Here is a 22,997-nt window from a genome sequence, read left to right on the forward strand (position 1 = left end):
ATTACTATATTTTAATTGCAGTTATTTCATGCTTTAAGGTTCAAGTCTCTTAACCTTTGAATAAATAGTAGTTTTTTATACATTGCTTGTCTCTTCTTAAATTGGGTGGACCAACCCTAATTAGACATTATTCTTTCAAAGAACAAACAAGCACTATAGTTAAATGTACCAAGCATTGGAAAATGATAAAGTGGAGAGAGATACCAACAAATCAGCTCCTATTATTTTTGAAAAACAGCCTGTAACATGGCAGTTAGGAGCTGATTGGCTGGTACTTTATCTCCGCCCACTTTATCTCTTTCCAAAGCTTAGGGGCAATCCAATTATATGCAATGAACTCACACCCGGGAGTCATTGTGGCAGTAGTCGTACTTTACGACGGCCTGAACTGGCACAAAAGTGCTTGATGCCTATAGGGCTCCAAGCAATTTTGGACAGATTCAGGCAGAAATCAGCGCACGAGGATGGCGCTGCCAGAGTTGAAATGGCGCAGCAATGGCAACTCGCATCCTTTGCAAACAATAGGTTTTACTTCTTAATGTATATGCCAATGAATACTTAAGTCTTTATACCTCTGTTCCATTACTCTTAAACTGATGGACTATTATTGGGTTATTATCACTGACCTGGTCGAAGGGTGTTGTGGACTCGGGGCTTCTTCCGGTGACTGGGAAGAGGAACTGCTACTGGGTCGCAATAGAGATGGCCGGATGTAGGTCTTCTTCATACAGGATGAAGACGGTAAGCAGGAAGTACGGAGGAATGCTTGAAGGTCTCCTGAAAAACAAGACTAGTAAAAGTGCTAAGTGCTGAGGTACAGAGGTGCTGGTGTTATTGAGGTACTGAAGGCACTGAGATGCTGGAGGTGCTGAGGCACCGAGGTACTTAGGTTCTGTGGCACTGAGGTGCCGAGGCACCGAGGTACTGAGGTGCTGAGTTTCTGTGGTGTTGAGGTGCTGATGGCGCTCAGGTGCCTTGGTGGCACGGAGGTGCGTGATAGCGCTCGGGCGCTTGGAGGCACGGAGGTGCTTGATGGCGCTCGGGCGCTTGGAGGCACGTGATGGCGCTCGGGCGCTTGGAGGCACGGAGGTGCTTGATGGCGCTCGGGCGCTTGGAGGCACGGAGGTGCTTGATGGCGCTCGGGCGCTTGGAGGCACGGAGGTGCGTGATGGCGCTCGGGCGCTTGGAGGCACGGAGGTGCTTGATGGCGCTCGGGCGCTTGGAGGCACGGAGGTGCTTGATGGCGCTTGGGCGCTTGGAGGCACGGAGGTGCGTGATGGCGCTCGGGCGCTTGGAGGCACGGAGGTGCTTGAAAACACTGAGACACTGGAGACACGGGTATACTGGAAGGCACAGCGGAAACAGGAACAAGGGAGCTCTGGAGATCACGGCTTCTGACAGGCAGAATGATGATACACAGGCGCCGGCTCCCTGCTCGGCGTCTGGCTTTGAACCTCCCGCCTTAGTCTGATTGGCGGAGCGGGCAGATGACGTCAGCCCCGCTCCGCCTACCTAATCCAGAACAGCATGGCGGCGCCCTTGCTCCGGGAGCCGCCGGAGAGACCCGCCGACCCGACGCCGGACCCCCGAGGCCGCCAGAGGAGAGAGACGCCAGGCCATCCAGGACACCCGCAGAGGTAAGCGCGGCCGCCGCTGCCCGCGGGGTGTGACAGTACCCCCTCCTCCAGGAGTGGCCCCTTGACACTTTCCGGGTTTAGTTGGATGTCTGGAATGGAAGATCCGAACCAGTCGGGGAGCCATTACCTCAGTAGCATTGATCCAACTTCTCTCTTCAGGACCATAACCTTTCCACTCTACCAAGTACTGTAGTTTTTTATGAAAATAACGAGAGTCAAGAATAGCTTTGATTTCAAATTCTGTCCCAGCTTCAGACACTGTAGTAGTTGGCCTAGGAGATGCTGAGTGGAACCGATTTAGAATGAGGGGGCGGAGGAGAGAGACGTGGAAGGAGTTTGGAATTCGAAGGTGGGAAGGCAACTCCAATTTGCAAACGACCGGGTTCAAGACTTGCCGCACTGAGAAAGGACCAATGAACCTTGGGGCAAATTTCATGGTGGGTACTTTCAAACGAAGATTGCGGGTAGAGAGCCATACCTTGTCACCAACCTTATATTGAGGAGCTGCTCGTCGTTTCCTATCCGCAAAGAATTTATAGCGACCGGAAACCCTCTTAAGATTGGCATGAACTCGGCTCCAAATTTGAGTGAAATGTCGGAGAGTTGAAGCTGCAGCAGGAACTTCTTCTGGAGGACAAATGGGCAACTCCGGAACTTGGGGATGAAATCCATAATTAATAAAGAATGGAGACTCACCAGTAGAAGAATGATAAAGATGGTTGTGGGCAAACTCAGCCCACGGCAACAACTCCACCAAGTTATCTTGAGAAGGGGAAAGGTAAATACGGAGAAAAGTCTCTAGATCCTGATTGACGCGTTCAGTTTGCCCATTAGTCTGTGGATGGTAAGCAGAAGAAATTTGAGCTTAATTTGTAGAGTTGAACAGAGGGCTCTCCAGAATCTTGCTGTAAACTGTACTCCCCGATCTGAGACTATTTCCAGAGGTAACCCGTGCAGGCGGAAATGCTCTTGGATAAATAACAGGGCCAACTTGGAAGCGGAGGGTAATCCGGTCAACGGAACAAAATGTGCCATCTTAGAGAATCGGTCAATGATCACCCAAATGGTGTTATGACCCTTAGAGAGCGGTAATTCAGTAACAAAGTCCATCGAGATATGAGTCCAAGGCCTTTTAGGAATAGATAAAGGATGCAACAAACCCGCAGGCGGCAGACGTGGAGTTTTGTGCTGAGCACATTGAGGACACGAATTGACATACTCTTGAACATCTTTTTTCATAGTGTCCCACCAGTATGATCTTCGCAGAAATTCCCACATTTTCTGAACTCCCGGATGACCAGAAAACTTAGAAGTATGTGCCCACTGCAACAGTTTCGGTCGAAATTTAACTGGTACCGACATTCTTCCAGGAGGAGGACCCAACCTAGTGGGAGCTGCAGAAATAGAGATGGGACTGAGGATTAATGCCTTCCCCATTGTATTCTCCTCATCAGAAGCCATCACTGAACGGGATAGGGCATCCGCCTTGGTATTTAGAGTTCCAGCCCGATACTTGATGATAAACCAAAATCTGGTAAAGAAGAGCGCCCATCTTGCCTGGCGGGGGTTCAAACATTGGGCCGTCTTTAGATACAGTAAATTCTTGTGGTCCGTAAAAATTGTAATTAAGTGTTTAGCACCCTCCAGAAGATACCTCCATTCTTCCAACGCAGATTTAATTGCCAGTAGCTCTTTGTCTCCGATGGTGTAATTTAGTTCAGCAGGGGAAAACTTGCGAGAATGAAACCCACACGGATGCAACTTCCCATCTGAGGCGTACTGCGAGAGTACAGCACCTATGCCTACCGTGGAAGCATCAACCTCCAAAAAGAATGGTTTTAGGAAATCTGGCTGCTGAAGTACGGGAGCAGATATAAAGGCGGTCTTCAACTGTTTGAACGCTGCTACTGCTTCAGAAGGACAATTGCTTGGGTCAGCCCCTTTCTTAGTCAGAGCCGTAATAGGTGCCACGATGGTAGAGAAACCTCTTATAAATTTCCGATAATAATTTGCGAATCCTAGAAATCGTTGCACCGCTTTTAAGGAAAGAGGTTGAGTCCAATCCCGGATGGCCGAGAGTTTCTCCGGATCCATACGCAATTCAGTTCCAGAAATAATGTAGCCCAAAAATGAAATAGAAGGAACCTCAAAGGTGCACTTGGAGATCTTGCCATAAAGATGATTCTTGCGCAACCGAAGGAGTACTTCTTTAACCTGTAGTCGGTGCTCAGAAAGATTCTTTGAAAAAATCAGAATGTCATCCAAATAGACTACTACATTCAGATACAACATATCCCGAAAGACTTCATTAATGAATCCTTGAAAGACAGCGGGGGCGTTGCTGAGGCCAAATGGCATTACCAGGTACTCATAATGCCCGTCTCTAGTATTGAAAGCCGTCTTCCACTCATCTCCTTGTCGAATACGTATCAAGTTGTATGCTCCTCTTAAGTCAAGCTTAGTAAATACTCGAGCTCCACGCACTCTATCGAAAAGCTCTGTGATGAGCGGCAGAGGATACTTGTTTTTAATGGTGACTTCATTTAAACCACGATAGTCAATGCATGGTCTCAGCCCTCCATCTTTTTTCTTTACAAAGAAGAAGCCAGCTCCCGCTGGAGAAGTGGAGGGACGGATGAACCCCTTCTGCAAATTCGACTTAATGTACTCTGACATAGCTTGTGTCTCTGGAACCGACAAAGGATAAGTGCGACCTCGGGGCGGCATTTTCCCAGGAATGAGCTCAATGGGACAGTCCCAAGCCCTATGCGGAGGTAATTTATCAGCCGCCTATTCCGAGAAGACATCTAAAAATTCTCGATAAGCCTCAGGAACTAACTCCACGTCCAACTTGGCCGATGCACGGAGTGGAACGACAGGAGTAAGACAATTCAATCGGCAGAAAGGACTCCAAGAAATTATTTGTGTCGACCTCCAGTCGACATGAGGGTTGTGTAGCCTGAGCCAGGGAAGACCCAAAACGAGATCATGAGACATTTCCTGAATAACTAGAAACTTCAGTTGTTCACGATGTAAAGCTCCCACTTGTAGCTGAATTGACTCAGACTGACTCGTAATCAAGGCGTTAGGAATTTGAACACCATTAATGGCTGTAATAGTAATAGGTCGCTCGACCAACTGTAATTTCAAACCCAAACTCTGGGCGCAGGGGAGAGAAATAAAATTCCCCGCAGCACCTGAATCCAAAAGAGCCATAACGGTTTTGACTTCTGTTTTAGTAGACAAAGATACTGAGAGTAAACAGTCCACTTCTGGAGAAGATTGAGAAACCACACCCAGCTTGACTTCCCCGGAACAGGCTAGGATTGCCCGTTTCCCGGGCGAGCTTTGTAAGACTTGAGGAAGTGATCCGCGGCTCCACAGTAGAGGCAAAGTCTGTTCTCACGCCGACGCTGTCGCTCTTCTGGAGACAGTCGAGACCGATTAATCTGCATGGGTTCGTCAGGAGCTGTCGTAACCGATGGTTTAGACGGAGGAGCCCGTTCGCCAACTCGTTCCTGCATGCGGAGATCCACTTTCACACAGAGCGAGATCAACTGCTCCAAAGAATCTGGCAAATCTCTTGTAATCAATTCGTCTTTAAGACGGTCGGACAGCCCGTTCCAGAAAGCGGCCCGTAAGGCATTATTATCCCAGCGTAATTCGGAAGCTATGGTCTGAAAATGAATCACATACTGACCCACTGAACGAGAGCCTTGTCGAACTCTGAGAAGATCTGAAGAGGCAGCGGCCGTTCTGCCAGGCTCATCAAAGATCCTGCGGAAAGATGAGATGAAATTAGTGTAGCTGGAAACCAAAGGATCAGATCGCTCCCATAAAGGAGACACCCATTCCAGCGCTGAACCCTCAAGCAAGGAAATAATGTATGCTACTTTGGATCGATCCGTGGGAAAGTTGTGTGTGAGGAGTTCAAACTGCACCTCGCACTGGTTAAGAAAACCACGGCAATTCTTCGGGTTGCCGTTGTAGAGAGAGGGAGTGGGAAGCTGAAGGCGTGACCTGGTACCGGACACTGCGTGAGCATTATCAGGAACGACTACCGGAGTGGGTACTGGAGCTGGAACCGGAACTACTGAAGCCAGGGAAACCTGAATTTGATCCAACCTGCCGGAAAGTTCTTGGAGATACCGCATCACCTGGTTTTGCGCCGCTTCCTGACTCTGAACACGGGAAACCAGATCTTGGATGGCACTTGCTTCTGGGTTCCGATTCCCCGGGTCCATGTGGCCTGTGTATACTATCACTGACCTGGTCGAAGGGTGTTGTGGACTCGGGGCTTCTTCCGGTGACTGGGAAGAGGAACCGCTACTGGGTCGCAATAGAGATGGCCGGATGTAGGTCTTCTTCATACAGGATGAAGACGGTAAGCAGGAAGTACGGAGGAATGCTTGAAGGTCTCCTGAAAAACAAGACTAGTAAAAGTGCTAAGTGCTGAGGTACAGAGGTGCTGGTGTTATTGAGGTACTGAAGGCACTGAGATGCTGGAGGTGCTGAGGCACGAGGTACTGAGGTTCTGTGGCACTGAGGTGCCGAGGCACCGAGGTACTGAGGTGCTGAGTTTCTGTGGTGTTGAGGTGCTGATGGCGCTCAGGCGCCTTGGTGGCACGGAGGTGCGTGATAGCGCTCGGGCGCTTGGAGGCACGGAGGTGCTTGATGGCGCTCGGGCGCTTGGAGGCACGGAGGTGCGTGATGGCACTCGGGCGCTTGGAGGCACGGAGGTGCTTGATGGCGCTCGGGCGCTTGGAGGCACGGAGGTGCTTGATGGCGCTCGGGCGCTTGGAGGCACGGAGGTGCGTGATGGCGCTCGGGCGCTTGGAGGCACGGAGGTGCTTGATGGCGCTCGGGCGCTTGGAGGCACGTGATGGCGCTCGGGCGCTTGGAGGCACGGAGGTGCGTGATGGCGCTCGGGCGCTTGGAGGCACGGAGGTGCTTGAAAACACTGAGACACTGGAGACACGGGTATACTGGAAGGCACAGCGGAAACAGGAACAAGGGAGCTCTGGAGATCACGGCTTCTGACAGGCAGAATGATGATACACAGGCGCCGGCTCCCTGCTCGGCATCTGGCTTTGAACCTCCCGCCTTAGTCTGATTGGCAGAGCGGGCAGATGACGTCAGCCCCACTCCGCCTACCTAATCCAGAACAGCATGGCGGCGCCCTTGCTCCGGGAGCCGCCGGAGAGACCCGCCGACCCGACGCCGGACCCCCGAGGCCGCCGGAGGAGAGAGACGCCAGGCCATCCAGGACACCCGCAGAGGTAAGCGCGGCCGCCGCTGCCCGCGGGGTGTGACAGTTATGAGTCAGGATTATTATTAAGTGTTCGAGACGTATAAAGGGTGAGTATGATCTTGAAGGATTTATTTTGTCTAATTCACCATACGTAACCAGGGGCGGATTGGGAACAAAAAGCGGCCCTGGAAATTTGTACTAGTGGCCCCACATGGGCAGCACCAGAGGTGTAAGGTCTAGCCATGGGCCATGGCAGCAGCACCCTCCCCCCAAGACTTTCCAGATAGTTGGCATGTCCAGCATCAAGGGGGAAGTTAAAAAGAAATAAAATTAAATATTATGAGCACGTTATATGATACACCTTCAGAATTTAGGAAACTATGTCATTCTTTAGAAATATATATTTTCTTGCTTATTACACCAACAGTATCCAATCACTATTCACTCAATCTTATATGTCAGCCAAGCAGGCAGACAGAGCATACACTAGATCATCTGCAATCACAGGCTAAGTGGCAAAGTCATTTTCATATATGCAAATTATTTTGCATATTCATTATGTCTATAAAAAGGACCACATGTCCTCAAACAAAACAGGCCCCACGGGTGCGTCGGCCCACCGGGAATCTTCCCTGTAAAACCTATGGCCAATCCGCCTCTGTACGTAGCAGTATACACTATGTTGTTTTTTTCTGTAAACATTTCTGAGTATCCTGAGGAACATCTATGTATTCAAAGCCATTTGTGTTCATACTTATAAATTAACTGTGTGAGGTTGACTGTGGTCTATTCATTTCAATGGAGTTATGTACTACATGTGGAAATTTCATTGAAATTAATAGGCAATTTTTAAGCTGATCCACAGTCTAGTTGCAGCGAGTGACATCAGTGATTCGTATAATAATAATAATAATAATAATACTTTATTGTCATCAATGGTTAACATACATGAACAACCAATGAAATTAAAACATGAACAAGTATAGAAACCGTAAGAACAAAATATCCTCTCCATTGTCTCTTTAACATATTTATTGCTGTTGAAAAAAAATTACATCTTAAACGGCTGGTCCAACAAAAATAATAGATCAATATTGCTTTTTATATGGCAACATAGAGATCATCCCCGACTTGGATATGACAGATCTCCCAGGATGCTTTTCACCTTGGTGAGAAGCCTTTTCATAATCATTGGTTCAGCTTGTACCATGAGTACATTTTACTGTAAATTATTGTATGTTACAGCTGTCAATATAAAGTTGCTAAAAATCAGCATTATAATGTCTGTAAATTGCTGCATAATATGTGTGCTACATAATAATAATAATAATAATAATAATAATAATCATAATAATAATAATAATAATAATACCTAATATATGCATGGGAATTATATTTATTATGGGATGCAGTTATGTGACCGGCGGCACCTACATCCCGAACCCTCACTATCCCGATTGTCAGCATGCCGACCAACAGGGACTATTCCCACCCGTGGTGTCCCGCAAGGTCTTTCAATGTGCCTCCCCCCCCCCATTTCCCCGCCGGCCATGTTACAGCCGGGATCCCGACGTCGATATTGTGACCGGTCACACATACCCAACCCTTTATTATTATATTGTTAGTATCAGTCATAACATACCACCCAACTGTGGAGCGCCAAAAATCAGGCCAAGAGTCACAGATAGGGGTGTGCCTAGGACTTTTTGTCCCTTATTCAATTTTACATGATGGGCAGGTGCAAAGAGCGAATGTGCACTTTGTGGTAGAATATTTAGCCCCAACTTCATGTATTTTCTAGTGTGCTTCTGTGGAGTAAAAGGTAAAAATAATCCTTGGATGCTCCGACCTCTGGTGATGTTGGTGCTAATCTGCCAGCATTCCCACCATGCCAAAAACACTTTCCCTTCCTATGGTCATCTCTTCGCTGATAACACTGTTGTTTAGAAGGGTTTTTTTTATTATTATTATTATTATTATTATAATTATTATTATTACTGAATAACACAGCTGTCAATTATGATGCATTATTTCATATACCTTAAAATAGCATTATAAAGGTAAATGTAATCTGCAGGCTTTACAGGCTTATATGTATATATAAACTTAATTGTTGCATTGATAATGTAGTCGCAATGTGGAAGATAAATGGATTTTTTATTCGTAGATCGCAGATGAAGTGCTCTAAGCATTTAGTGCTCTGTGTGATCGCTTCAACAGGAATACCAGGGGGAAAACAAATGTCTCTTGCTCTTGTTTTCACATGAGTAGGTGTAACAATACATATCATTACAGATACATCAGATTTCTTGATTGCAAAATTATATGGAAGAAGAATGTGAAATGATATGTTTTGAAATTTTAATGTTACTTTTAGCTGTAAATATAAACATTGGCTAATATATATATATATAAATATATATATATATATATAGTAATTCTTCATATTACAACACAAATATAATGTTATATAAAAAAATGACATGGAACAAAATGGCGCAATAGGGGTCTTTGCAAATGGGGCGACACCAGAGTACCTTTCTTTTTTGTTTTCTTGCTGACCATACTGGGGGAGATATACTAAGCAGTGAAAAGAGTGGAGAAGTGAGCCAGTGGAGAAGTTGCCCGTGGCAACCAATCAGCTGCACTGTATAATTTTATAGTATGTAAATTATAAATGTTACTTCACTGCTGATTGGTTGCCACGGCAACTTCTCCACTCTTTTCACTGCTTAGTGCATCTCCCCCATAGGTACATAAGAAAGATGTTGGTTATGCTCTGCATAGATTTTAAGGCAGAGCCGGATTAAGGGAGGGACCCAGGGGATACATTACCTCGGTCCCTCCCCGTCTCACAGGAGGGTTGTGTCTATGTTACCTTCGTGCTAAGGACCTGGACGTGACAAAACGAGAGAGCAGGAGAGAATTTCCGCCCTACAGCTCCTAAATGTTTTCTTTGTTCTCCGTTCGTCTGGGGGAATTTTCTTTTTCTATGCAGCATTGGACCCTCGCGGGCTCGCTTCGCTCGCCACGCTTCGCTCGCCACACTTTTCTATTCCAAATAGATTGTGACATGGACCCAGGGGGTTATGGGAAAGGTCCTCTGCACGAAGAGAAACTAGACGCTACCCTCTCAGGAGCCCCCCGTGCCAGACCAATTTTGTTTTTCAGAGATGGAGACAGCGGCCAGGGCCACCAGTAGGCACAATCAGAGCGCCTGCCTGGCTGCTCCTCACAGAGAGCTCTGATCGGCAGAGCTCTCTGCATTGGATACATTGTACCCACACAGCTGAGGTCAGGAGCTACTGAGCATGTGCAGCTCAGCTCACATGGACTCCGGCAGTGACTCTCCTCCTTCTCTCTTGGTTAATGCTGTATTATACATGTGTGCGCAATGGGCCTGATTCAGACCTGATCACTGCTGCGTGTTTTTGCACAGCAGACAATTAGATCCTAACTGCGCACGCGTGTCGGACAACAACAAAGAGCATCGCCAGTCAGCGACAGGATGGTGCGAAAATTTCATTTCCTCGGGCGTTCCCAAGCGTTGTCAGGGAGGATGTCTGACGTCAGCTCCGGCCCCGATCAGCCTGTTCCCATTGCACTGTAGGAGTAAGTCCTGGGCTGCGCAGAGACTGCACAAAGTGGATTTTTGCAGCTCGTCATACACATGAGATCGCACACTTGCACAGCAAATTTACACGCCCCTGGGGCGGCGACTATCTGAACGCAGGACAGCAAAGTTAGCAGCCCAGTGATCAGGTCCGAATCACGCCCTATCTGTGTGTGTATATATGTTATATGTATGTGTAACTGTGTTGTGTGTGTTTGTAGGTATGCTGTGTGTGCTTACCTATTGTCTGCATTATTGTGTGGCAACTGGTTGGTAATGGGAGGTTTGCACTTAGGCTACCTCCGTCAGATCTCCTGCACCAAGAATAGGGCTGGTGCACATGCAGATAAGTAATTACAAAGGTATTACAAAAATGTGTGTGCCGCTGTATTGCAAAGATATGATAACATTGTCCTACTATATAGAGATGTGTGCAGACACCTGTGTTTCAGTTCTAATTCATCACCTTTTTTTGGTTTTGGCAAAACCACCCTCAAGTGTTTTGGTAAAGATTCAGATTTCTGCTCGGTTAAGAACTGATAAAATAAATAGAAAATGTAATGATAAAAGTCGATAAAAACAGCTAAAATTAATTTTTCCAACACAAAACCTGAAATTCAGATTTAAAATCTGAATTCTGAATCATGGTAAGATTTGAAACCAGGACTCGGATTGGATTTCCTTGTGCGATCCAGACCGGTTTTGGTTCGATTCGGATCCACAAAATTTGTGTGAATTCAGATTCCTGGAGAACCGAACCACACATCTCTAATCCTTTATATTAGCAGTAATCATAGTGGCTCCCTATCGAAATAATTATAGTGACCCCTCAAATTGTTTTTTAGTTACAGTATAATGTTGCCCTAAATGTGTAGTTTATCATAATGCTCTATATATAAAATTCACCTTTATTTTAAAAATAATGTTATTGAAACCTACATTATTTAACAATTATAACGGGCACCATATTTTTTTATCTTTGTAATGGCCCCCATGTTTTAGTTTTTATCAGCATGGATAATAAAAGTAACATCTCCCAACTGCAGGAAAGCACAATGACAATTCAGTAAGAAGAATAGATTCATTTTCTACAACTGGATTAGAAATAGTTAAATAGTAAGATAAACAATTTGGTGTTCTACAACTTCTCATATATAGAACCCAATTCATGACCTTATACTATTTGCTTAGGAATATCTACTGTCACATCATGCTGTTAGCCTTTCCCTTTGCTATTTATTCTGGTGTTATAGGCCTGTACATGAATACATGTGTCAAGAGGATTGGAGATTGAAATATTTATTAAAGACTAAAATTGAATTTCAGCAAAATTCATATCAAATATGATGTCACTGAACTCTCTGTACAACATCAGAGATTGACATTAATGGGAAGCTTTATGCCTCCGTAATTTTGCAATATATTTGCAGTGACGTATATATTACAAGTAAAGACTCCACATATTTATCCTCTAGTGAAAAGCAACACTGTGGCTATTCCATAATAAATGAATGGTAGAACAGTGTTCCAGATAAGAGCGTTTTCAACTGTCAGGTATTTGCTACCTACTGTGGCTCAAGCTCACTTGCTAACATTACAGTTAGGTGTAAAATCTGCATTAAACTATAGTAACCTATCAGAGACTTGCTTTCATTCTCTAACTTGCACTTGACAGATAAGATCTTATTGCTAATTGGTCACCATGGGGTATATTCAATCCATGTCGGATCCTTTCTGATGGGAAGGACCCGACGTGTGTATTCAATGGCCGCCAAACCCGGCAGGTTTGGTCCGTTCCCAACAATGGCAATCCAACTTTTTTTAAAGTCGGATTGACATTGTCGGAAACTGGGCTAAAACCTGTCAGGTTTGGCCGCGCTTCCAACAATATGCGTGGATCCGCCAATCCGCGTGCTCGGGAATTCCTGACTTGTCAAAAAAACAGCCGGCGTTGAATAGGTCGTAACCCCTTCCGACCTATTCCTGTTGGAAGCTGCTGTCTTTCCGACAAGACGGCAGTTACCGACAATAATTGAATACACCCCTATAGCTCAGTGCAGTTTTGCACAGAATTGTAATGTTAGTAAATTAACCCTTCAGACCTCTCATTTCAGTATTTTTTCAAGTTTACACTCCGTATTACCATTTAGGACCTGTTCTACCTATGTTATATACATCTACATGTGCCAGCTGAAGGAGTCCTTGTTAGCTTGCAGCCTATAAGTCAATTATTTATTTCATTATATGTATTGATTATTAATAGTTTATTTCTTGTAGCAGTATTCACAATTGTGAAATTCTAGTTTAAATTGTCACTCGCTGTGGTGGATGCGGCCCATCCATGTCTCTCCCGCAGGCTCTGTGGAAGGCACATAGCTTGCAGTCTGCCCACTAATGATCCACAGCAGTTTCCAGAAGACAGACCCCTAATTGATATACGTGACTCCAAGCAAAATAGGCATGACTTGTCCACCAATGAATATGTTTTTTCCATTTGCAGTTTATCCTCAGTATTTTACATTGTGTAGTTTACATCATAAATACCCATTCGATACACCAGAATTTAGCTTAGCTCAGGATATATTAAATAGATCTGTAAGGGACTAGGTTATTGTCAGTGGAAGCTAGGGGACATTCATGAAGGGTTGTAACACAGCATGAATTTACAAATACGGGTAAATGACACTTCATTCAGGTTTTATAGACAATCATTTATGAAGTAACACTTTCTGCATGGTGCAGGAAACACTAAAGTGCTTATTCCAATTTTCTTCTTAACAGCAGCATTTCGGGCATCACAGTGCCCTACTGTATGTCAAACTGAGAAAGGGCACTGTATGCCCAAAACTCCAACATGTCAATGTTAAATACCAATCAATCAGCTCTTAACGGCCACCTTACAAACTGTCACAGCCTGTAACATGACAGTTAGGAACTGATTGGCTGGTACTTTACCTCTCTCCACTTTATCACTCTCTAAGACTTAGTAAATTTCCTCCAGAGCTATCTAACTACAGATGTGTCCTCATACAGTGCTGCTGCAGGAGGCTGCATTCCGTACGCATTGTGGCACAGCGCAGCCTCCCGCAGCCATCTGTCCCCCAATGTGTGCAACTATTTGTCAGATACACGCTCCCGCTCACCAGCGCCGACTGCAAATGTATATTATTTATATATGAGTGAGAGCGTGCATATGCCGTGGCATTTAGCCCATCGCGGGCAACAACATATGAGGACACATCTGTATCCACCTATCTATCTATATTTCATGCTCGCCTGCGGGAGACTCACCATATTTCATGCAGTCCCCCGCACCCACAGAAGAGTAGCAGAATCCCTTCACCCCCCCGCTTCCTAGTGAAATGGGTAGGACGAGGAGATTATACCTGAGATTCCAGCTCCGTGTAGAGGGGGCAGGGCTGGATTATGCAAATTTGCATCATTTAGCCCCTTCTCACGGATTTACGAATCATGCCATTTTGCCATGATCGGGGCGGGGTTTAGCAACGTGATAGCCCTGCCCTGCCCCTGAAGTGACCTGCTGTGTCTCCTCTCTGGGCTTCTCACGAAGAGGAGACCATAAAAGTAGGTAAGTATCTATCTATTCTATCTATCTATCTATCTATCTATCTATCTATCTATCTATCTATCTATCTATCTATCTATCTATCTATCATAAATTAGCATAACAAGTATGTTACAGTATATGACAATATATGTATATATTGTACCAGACGTTATATTTGTTTTATTTTTATTTCTCTTCAGCTTGTCTGCAGTTTAACAGCTGCGGTTCCTGTGTCAGATCCCAGATTGGTTTCAACTGCAGCTGGTGCAATAATCTCCAAAGGTATAGTGACAATGACTCTTCTCTGTAATTTGTTTTTCACTTGTGAGATAAAGTGATTGGATATCAGCTAAGATTACTTTTTAAACCCTGGAGTGTTTTGGACTATTGCTATATGGATAATATGAACCTACTATTGATTCCTATCTTTTGTAGCAGAAGATTTAGTTTTCCTCCTTGCATTACCTAAGTAAAGCATTATATGAGACAAAGGTAATCTAATGTAATCTAATCTAAGATAGATAGATAGATAGATAGATAGATAGATAGATTTAACACAATAACCTAAAACAAAGAACATGAATATAATCTTACAGAAATAAGGTAAAATAAATTAAGGCTGATTAGAAATTAATTATGAGCAGAAAAAACTTATGTCTGAACAACAGGTGTGTTCCAGCCTATTTGTAGACAATGTAGGTGGTTAGCCAAAAGACAAAGGGGAATATCCAATTAATGCACCGCGGGTAATATCACCCGGGGCAATCCTATTATCCCCTCAGGCAGATGAAACAAAATCCCAGATAAGCGCCGGCTATTCAGGTCCGCGGCTGAGAAAACACACAGGTTTCACTGAACCTGTGTGTTTTCTCACGAAAAACTGTTTTTTTTATGGGAGATCTAATTGGATACCCCATAAAAAAATATTGGTGAAACATCGGGAAAAATCGCAAAAAAAAACCCCAGTTTTTAGCTCCTGATGTTTCATGGTGGGTAATTGGATACCGCCCAAAGAATGGGGTTTCTTTTTACCAGCATGTTTCCCAGGATTATGATTTGGAAAACACAGCTATTGGAATATATTAAAGTTTGTGTCATTATCCATGTAAATATTTTGAATCTTAAATGAGAACAAGTTCCTGAACAAGATGGATAAAAATGACAATTATGTAAATTAATATTGTGTAGCCGACGGGCATATATATGTATTGTAGGGCACAATACAGTCTGTTTGCATCAGTAATAGAACATTTATACTAGATTTATCTTGAAAGCATCTTCTGGAAAGATTTGTTTATAGAATTTGGCTGTACAATGGCTGGATCAGGGTCGTCAGTAACCACCACTAGCTCTTGTGTAAGAATTATGGGCCATATTTTAATGCCTGATTGGGATGTAGTGTTAAAGGTCCAACCCTTTATTTTCATAATATTCTTTACAGAGTAGTTTCCGGATCACAATACACCCCGGACTGCCGCTGTTCTCGGTTACTTACTTCCATTGACACTTATAATTAGAGCACATGAAATTCACTATGGTGGCTAAGCAGGTAATTCACTCCTGGCAGGCTGGACTTGTATAATGAAATGGGACATATGACTGATAGGCGTTGTGGCCAATGAATTTAGTTGCTGCCTCCTCTCCATAGCTCATAATGTTGCGAACAGACAGTCTGCTCTTCCTTCCTCAAAGAGCCATTTATACACCTGCTATAGTGTAAGCCACATGCTATTAGAAAGCATGCCATTAGAAAGCGCATGGATTTGTGGACCAAGATGAAGAAATGCGCTGGGTGCAAGTCTGTAGTGGCTGATGGTAGGATACTGGTGGATCAGGGACTTGGCTTGCGGAGTATTGATTGGGTGTATGACCAATGAATAAATAGGTAGTTCTTATAGTGCTAACATGTTGGACTTTGATGTTACAGACCATGAAGTGGTAGTACACGTTGAAATGCACTTGTTATTAGCAGATGCACTTGTCCAAGCTTTTTGGTGATTACTGAAGGTCATACTGGCATGTTGAGGTCATAGTTTGGATTCCGCGTGCTGGGAGAGATGCAGTAATTGGTATAAAGAAAAAGAAGTGATTATACCACATTCATCAACTTCTTTTCTCATACGTCCTAGAGGATGCTGGGGTCACTTCAAGAACCATGGGGTATAGACAGGATCCGCAGGAGACATGGGCACTTTAAGACTTTCAAAAGGGTGTGACCTGGCTCCTCCCTCTATGCCCCTCCTCCAGACTCCAGTTTAGAATTGTGCCCAGTGAGACTGGATGCTCTACTGAGTTTCTCTGAAAAAGACTTATGTTAGGTTTTTTATTTTTAGGGAGAACTGCTAGCAACAGTCTCCCTGCTTCGTGGGACTTAGGGGAGAGAAGTTAGACCTACTTCTAGTGAGTTTAAACTCTCTGCTTCTTGGCTACAGGACACCATTAGCTCCTGAGGGTCTGATCGCTAGGTACGCCTAGGGGTTCACTCCCAGAGCCGGCTGTCACCCACCTTGCAGAGCCAGAAGTCAGGAGACAGGTGAGTAGAAGAAGCAAAGAAGACTTCAGTAACGGCCTCTGAGGTACCGCACAGCGATCGTACGCTGCGCGCCATGCTCCCACACACAGAGGCACTACAGGGTGCAGGGCGAGGGGGGGGGGGGAGCCCTGGGCAGCGTATAAATCCTCATTCTGACACTGGCATGAGGGGACATTTGTGCCAAGGCACTGTCCTAACCCCCGCCAGTATAAATATTTGTGGAAAATTGCGGGAAGGAAGCGCGCCATTACGGGGGCGGAGCTTCTTCCTCACAGCTAACACACACACTGCTAACAACTGCAGGGCGCGGGGGGGTGCCCTGGGCAGCATAAAACTTGGTTTATGGCAAAAGGCACATTGTCCTACCCCTGCAAGTATAATTAACTATGTAGTTAAGAGCGAGTGAAGCACGCCAGTACGGGGCTTCTTCCTCACCAAGCCAGCACACTAATTAGCGCCATTTTCTCCTCACAAGAGAAACGCTGGTCCTCCCTTCACTACTGATATGTATCAGGGTGCAAAAACGGGGGGGGGGGGGGGGGAGAGAAGTATATGGTGCTTGAGTTATAATAATAAAAGCACTGCAGGTCTGTTTTTCAATGATATGTTTCACAGATGTGTGCGCTTGGTGCTGGGGTGTGAGCTGTTTTTTTCCTCTCTGTGTCCATCTGACAGAGGTCTGTTCCATATAAGTCCCAGTGTGTCTGTGAGTGTGTGTAGTACACGTGTGTGACATGTCTGAGGCAGGGAGTTCCTCCCTGGAGGAAGCCATTGTAGGGACACAGACTTGTAAGGTGGTGGTGATACCAACACACCAAGAGCCTGCATGGGTGAAAGAAATACGTGGTAGTATGCATCATATCAATAGGTGATTTGATAAGGCTGTATCTAATACTGCATGCTGGATATGTGGAATTCTGTTCTTCCATCTGCAGGTGACCCTCTCTGGGTCACAAAGTCCATTTACAAATGTTATGATTATTAATACCGACACGGACTCTAAGTCCTGTGTCGACGATAGGGACTCCAGGGAAATAGATCTAATAAGAGTCCCTCCCACGAGCTTAATATATTCTTGCCCGACAGTCACCCTCTGTGTTAGATTAGTGCACTGTCCAGGGTGACAAAGAAAGTAATTCTCCCTGCACCGGGCACTGCGTTACTAAAAGAGGCGACAGACCGAAAGGGGAAAACTACATTAAAATCCATTTATGTTGCAAATGGTATGCTACTCAGACCCACTATTGTTTGCGCGTGGGTGAGTCGCGCTATTGAAAAATGGTCAGAAAGCGTGTCATCAGAAATTGACACGATTGATTAAGATGAGATACTTCTTAAGTTAGGGAATATCAAAGACGCTACCGCATACATGCTAGAGGCAATGAAAGATATTGGACTCTTGAGTTCACAAGCCGCTACCAGGGCAGTACCGGCTCGGCGGGCGTTGTGGATTCGCAAGTGGGATGCGGATGCAGATTCCAAAAGAAATATGGAGGCTCTCCCATATAAAGGTGAGGCCTTATTTGGCGATGGACTAGATGCGTTAGTCTCGGCGGCTACCGCAGGTAAGTCAACATTTTTGCCCTCTGCGCCTGCTCCGGCAAAAAAGACATATCACTCTCACATGCAGTCCTTTCGGCCCAATAAATACAAAAAAGCTAGAGGTTTCCCCTTCTTTGCAGGTAGGGGAAGGGGAAAGGGAAAGAAGTCCACAGTGGCTTCAGGTTCCCAGGAGCAGAAGTCTACCCCTACTTCTGCCAAATTTTCAGCATGACTCTGGGGCTCCCTTGCGGGAGGCTGCTCGGGTGGGGGTATGTCTCAAACTGTTCAGCCAAGGTTGGATTCTGTCTGGCCTGGATCCCTGGGTGTTGCGGACAGTGTCCCAGAGATACAAGCTGGAGTTTCAAGACGTTCCCCCCATGCAGATTTTTCAAATCGACCTTGCCAGCTTCTCTTCCAGAAAGAGAAGCAGTAACAGCGGCAATCCAAAAATATGTCAGGATCAGGTCGTAGTACGGATACCTTTGTTTCAACAGGGAGAGGGGTTTTATTCAAGCCTTTTTGTAGTTCCGAAGCCGGACGGCTCGGTCAGACCGATCCTAAACCTAAAGAATCTGAATCTCTACTTGAAACGATTCAAGTTCAAAATGGAATCGCTGAGGGCAGTGATTTCCAGTCTGGAGGAGGGGGACTACATGGTGTCTGTAGACGTAAAAGATGCTTACCTGCATGTTCCCATTTATCCTTCTCACCAGGCTTATCTGAGATTCGCGGTTCAGGGTTGCCATTACCAATTCCAGACGTTACCTTTCGGTCTCTCCACGGTGAGGGTTTTTCACCAAGGTGATGGCGCAGATGATGGTCCTCCTGTGTCAAGAAGGAGTCAATATAATTCCCTATCTAGACGATCTCCTGATAAAGGCGAGATCCAGGGAGCGGTTGGTACAAAATATCGCGCTCTCCCTGTCCATACTCCAACAACACGGTTGGATCATAAATTTTCGGGATGATTCTGGACAGGGAAGTTCAGGAAAAGGCTCTGGCAATCCAGAAAATGGTAAAACTAGTTTTGAAACCATCAAGAGTGTCGATCCATCAGTGCAAATATGGTTGCGGCCTACGAGTCCGTACAGTTTGGCAGATTCCATGCCAGGGTATTCCAGTGGGACCTGTTGGAAGAGTGGATCCCACCTGCTCATGCACCGGAAGATAGTCCTGTCGTCGAAAGCCAGGATTTCACTCCTGCGGTGGCTCCACAGCTTGCACCTACTAGAGGGACGCAGGCTCGGGATTCAGGACTGGGTCCTGGTAACCACGGATGCAAGGGGAGCTGTCACTCAAGGGGAAAAGCTTCCAAGAAAAATGCTAAAGTCAGGAAGCCTGCCTTCACATGAACATGCTGGAATTGAGAGCCATTTACAACGGCCTTCAGCATGCGATACATCTTCAAGATCACCCCGTGCAGATCCAGTTGGACAATGTAACAGCGAGGCGGAACGAAAAGCAGAGCGGAAATGGCAGAGGTGACGAAGATCCTCCTCTGGGCAGAAAAACATGTAAGGGCTCGGTCGGCAATTTTCATTTCCGGGAGTGGACAACTGGGAAGCAGACTTCCTCAGCAGACACGATCTCCGTCTCCACTTCCATTGATCCCAATTTTCATTGCCCCAGACTGGCCGAGGAGAGCTTGGTGCCCAGATCTTCAGGAGTTGCTCATTAAAAGATCCTGGGCCTCTTCCTCTTCACGAGGACCTACTACAGTAGGTGCCGTGCGTGTACCTAGACTTACCGCGGCTACGTTTGACCGCATAACTGTTGAGCGCCGGATCCTAGCCCGAAAGGGTATTCCACATTTTTATTCAGGCCAGGAAAGAAGTAATGTCTAAACATTACCACCGTTTTGGAGAAAATATGTGTCTTAGTGTGAATCCAAGAAAGTTTCAAAGTAAGAGTTTCAGTTAAGGCGTTTTCTTCATTTCCTACAGACTGGAGGGAATGCAGACTGAAGTTGGACTCCATTAAGGTCCAGATTTCAGCATTGGCAATTTTATTTCTGAAACTATTAGCTTCCCTTCCGGAAGTTCAGTCTTGCGTGGAAGGCGTGTTGCGCGTCCAACCTTCCTTTGTGCCTCCAGTGGCACCATGGGATCATAATGTGGTGTTGCAGTTCCTTCAATCACGTGGATTTGAACCTTTAAGAAGGTGAAGTTGCTTTTTTCACTTGCAAAGTGGCCATCCTGTTGGCCTTGACATCTGCAAGGCGGGTGTCTGAGTTAGTGGCCTTGTCTCAAAAGAGCACTTATTGGATCTTCCATGAAGATAGAACTGAATTGAGGACACGTCAGCATTTTCTACCGAAGGTGATTTCCTTTTTCTACAGGAACTGACCTATTGTGGCGCCTGTGGCTACTGACACCTTCGCTGAGTCAAAGTCTCTGGATGAGGTTGGAGCTTTGAAGATTATGTCGCCTGAACGGCTCAGAATAGGAAAACAGTGGCTCTGATTGTCCTGTATGCTCCCAACAAGGTTGGGTGTCCTGCTTCCAAGCAGACCATTGCGCGCTGGATCTGTGGTGAGATTCAGCATGCTCATGTCACGGCTGGATTGCCATTCCTGAAATCAGTGAAGGCCCGTTTTACTAGAGAGGTGGGCTCGTCCTGGGCGGCTGCCCGGTGGATCTCGGCATTACAACTTTGCCGATCAGATGTCTAGTCGGGTTCAAACACCTTTGCAATGTTTTACAAGTTTGATACCCTGGCTGATGAGGACCTCATGTTTGGTCAATCGGTGCTACAGAGTCATCCGCACTCTCCCGCCCGTTCTAGAGCTTTGGTATAACCCCATGGTTCTTGAAGTGACCCCAACATCCTCTAGGACGTATGAGAAAATAGGATTTTAATACCTACCGGTAAATCCTTTTCTCTTAGTCCGTAGAGGATGCTGGGCGCCTGTCCCAGTGCGTACTGTATCTGCAGTTATTGGTTGTGGTTGCACACAGGTTGTGTTACGGTTTTTGTCAGCATATTGCTGAAAATTTCCTCATGCCGTTGGCTTGTGTCCTGTTGAATGCCACGTTCTGCGGCATGCTTGCGGTGTGAGCTGGTATGATGCTCACCGTGGTTTAACAATAAATTATTTCCTCAAAATGTACGTCTCACTGTGCACAGTTCCTTAAACTGGAGTAAGGAGGAGGGGCATAGAGGGAGGAGCCAGGTCACACCCTTTTGAAAGTCTTAAAGTGCCTATGTCTCCTGCGGATCCCGTCTATACCCCATGGTTCTTGAAGTGACCCCAGCATCCTCTACGTACTAAGAGAAAAGGATTTACCGGTAGGTATTAAAATCCTATTTTTCCAAGAAATTGCTCAGCTTCAGTTTTTATTTTTTTATAAGTATGTTGCTCATACAGCAGCTGTGATATTATAACTTGACCAGAAATAGGTATTGTACAAATAAAGGTGTAGAAGTAGTCATACATTTTAATTGATGCTATGTATTTTGTATGCTTTGGTTTTTCCGCTATATCAAAATGATGAGTCAAACATTTGTGGTAACCCTAAGTGTATATAGTACAGGCCTGGCCAACCTGTGGCTCTCCAGATGTTGTGAAACTACACATCCCAGCATGCCCTGCCACATTTCTAGCATTGATTAAGAGCAAAACTGTGGCAGTGCATGCTGGGACTTGTAGTTTCACAGCAGCTGGAGAGCCACAGGTTGGCCAGGCCTGATATAGTATATAGTAAGGTAATTTCACAGGCAGGGCCTTCCTCTCTCTTGTTCTCCATCTAGCACTATCCATATCACCTGTAGTTGGGTACAATCACCTGTAGTTGGGTACAGGACCACTTTGTGCTGAACTGACTGTAACTCACCACTGCATGTGCCTTCTCGCAACAGCAAATTGCCCTATTCTTGCCTCTGTTACTTCTACTACCTAGTCAGTGTTGTTATAGTAATGTGTTAAAATTATTAGGGACAGATGTACTTAGCCTTGAAAAGTGATAAATTTCACGGTGATAAACTACCAACCACTCAGCTCCTAACTGTAATTTTTCAAACCCAGCCTGTAACTTGACAGTTAGGAGCTGATTGGCTGGTACTTTATCACAGTCAAATGTATCACTTTTCAAGACTTAGTACATCTCCCCCTTAGTGTGTTATATTGCAGTGTTTTTTTACATTTACCCTCTTGTATAGTAGGTTGGGCACTGTATGGTGCCTATGAATAAAATGTAACAATAAAATAATAAAATAATGCAGAATGTAGTAATATACTGTAATCCTATTCAATGACATATCAATTTAATTTGTTACAATAGAATCATGGTTTTCAACTCCAATCCTCAAGCATCCCCATTTAGGTCATATTTTCCAGATTTCTTTCTGTGTATATAGGTGTGATAATTACTAAAAAAACAAAATAAATGCAATTGTACATGATTAAAGAAATGTAGAGACCCTAACCTGTTGGGGGTTCTTTAGTATTGGAGATAAAAAGTAACTAAACTGCGAAATTCAGCTGTCTAACTGGTTTAGGGAGGGGCCATAACATGCGACTGGTGCTGCCAGGGTTCCACTCCATGGGGATGGCATGGTTTGCGGCGTTGAAGGCATCTTGAGAGTCACCCTGCTCCATAGAAAGCTAGGGTGTGCATCTATAGGTTGCACTCAGTACCCATCTCCCTGCTTGTGGTGCTTGTTATGTTCTGCCATGATGTCACGTGTGCCATGGAGTCGGGCAGAGGGTGCCAGCACACGGTGTCTAAGCTCTAGTTATTGGTTACAGCACACTGCTTGTCTTCTCAGCATGTTTTCAATTAATTCCTCATTGTTATAATTATGCACTGACATTATTCCATACTACAGTTGTGTCTCTATACATCATTGCTGCA

At 45.3% G+C, this 22,997-nt stretch overlaps 1 protein-coding gene across 4 annotated transcripts in view; it reads left to right on the forward strand.

Annotated features, from left to right (window-relative positions):
* PLXDC2 (plexin domain containing 2) overlaps positions 1-22,997 on the forward strand; it is a 1,323,386-nt gene that overhangs the window by 1,018,301 nt on the left and 282,088 nt on the right. For all 4 annotated transcript variants that reach the window (XM_063921556.1, XM_063921557.1, XM_063921558.1 and 1 more), the window contains one exon: positions 14,270-14,351. In XM_063921556.1, coding sequence (XP_063777626.1) covers positions 14,270-14,351 — 82 coding nt within the window. The remainder of the gene's footprint in view (positions 1-14,269; positions 14,352-22,997) is intronic.

This window comes from Pseudophryne corroboree, chromosome 5 (assembly GCF_028390025.1).
Source record: "Pseudophryne corroboree isolate aPseCor3 chromosome 5, aPseCor3.hap2, whole genome shotgun sequence".
In the NCBI taxonomy this organism is placed as follows: Eukaryota; Metazoa; Chordata; class Amphibia; order Anura; family Myobatrachidae; genus Pseudophryne; species Pseudophryne corroboree.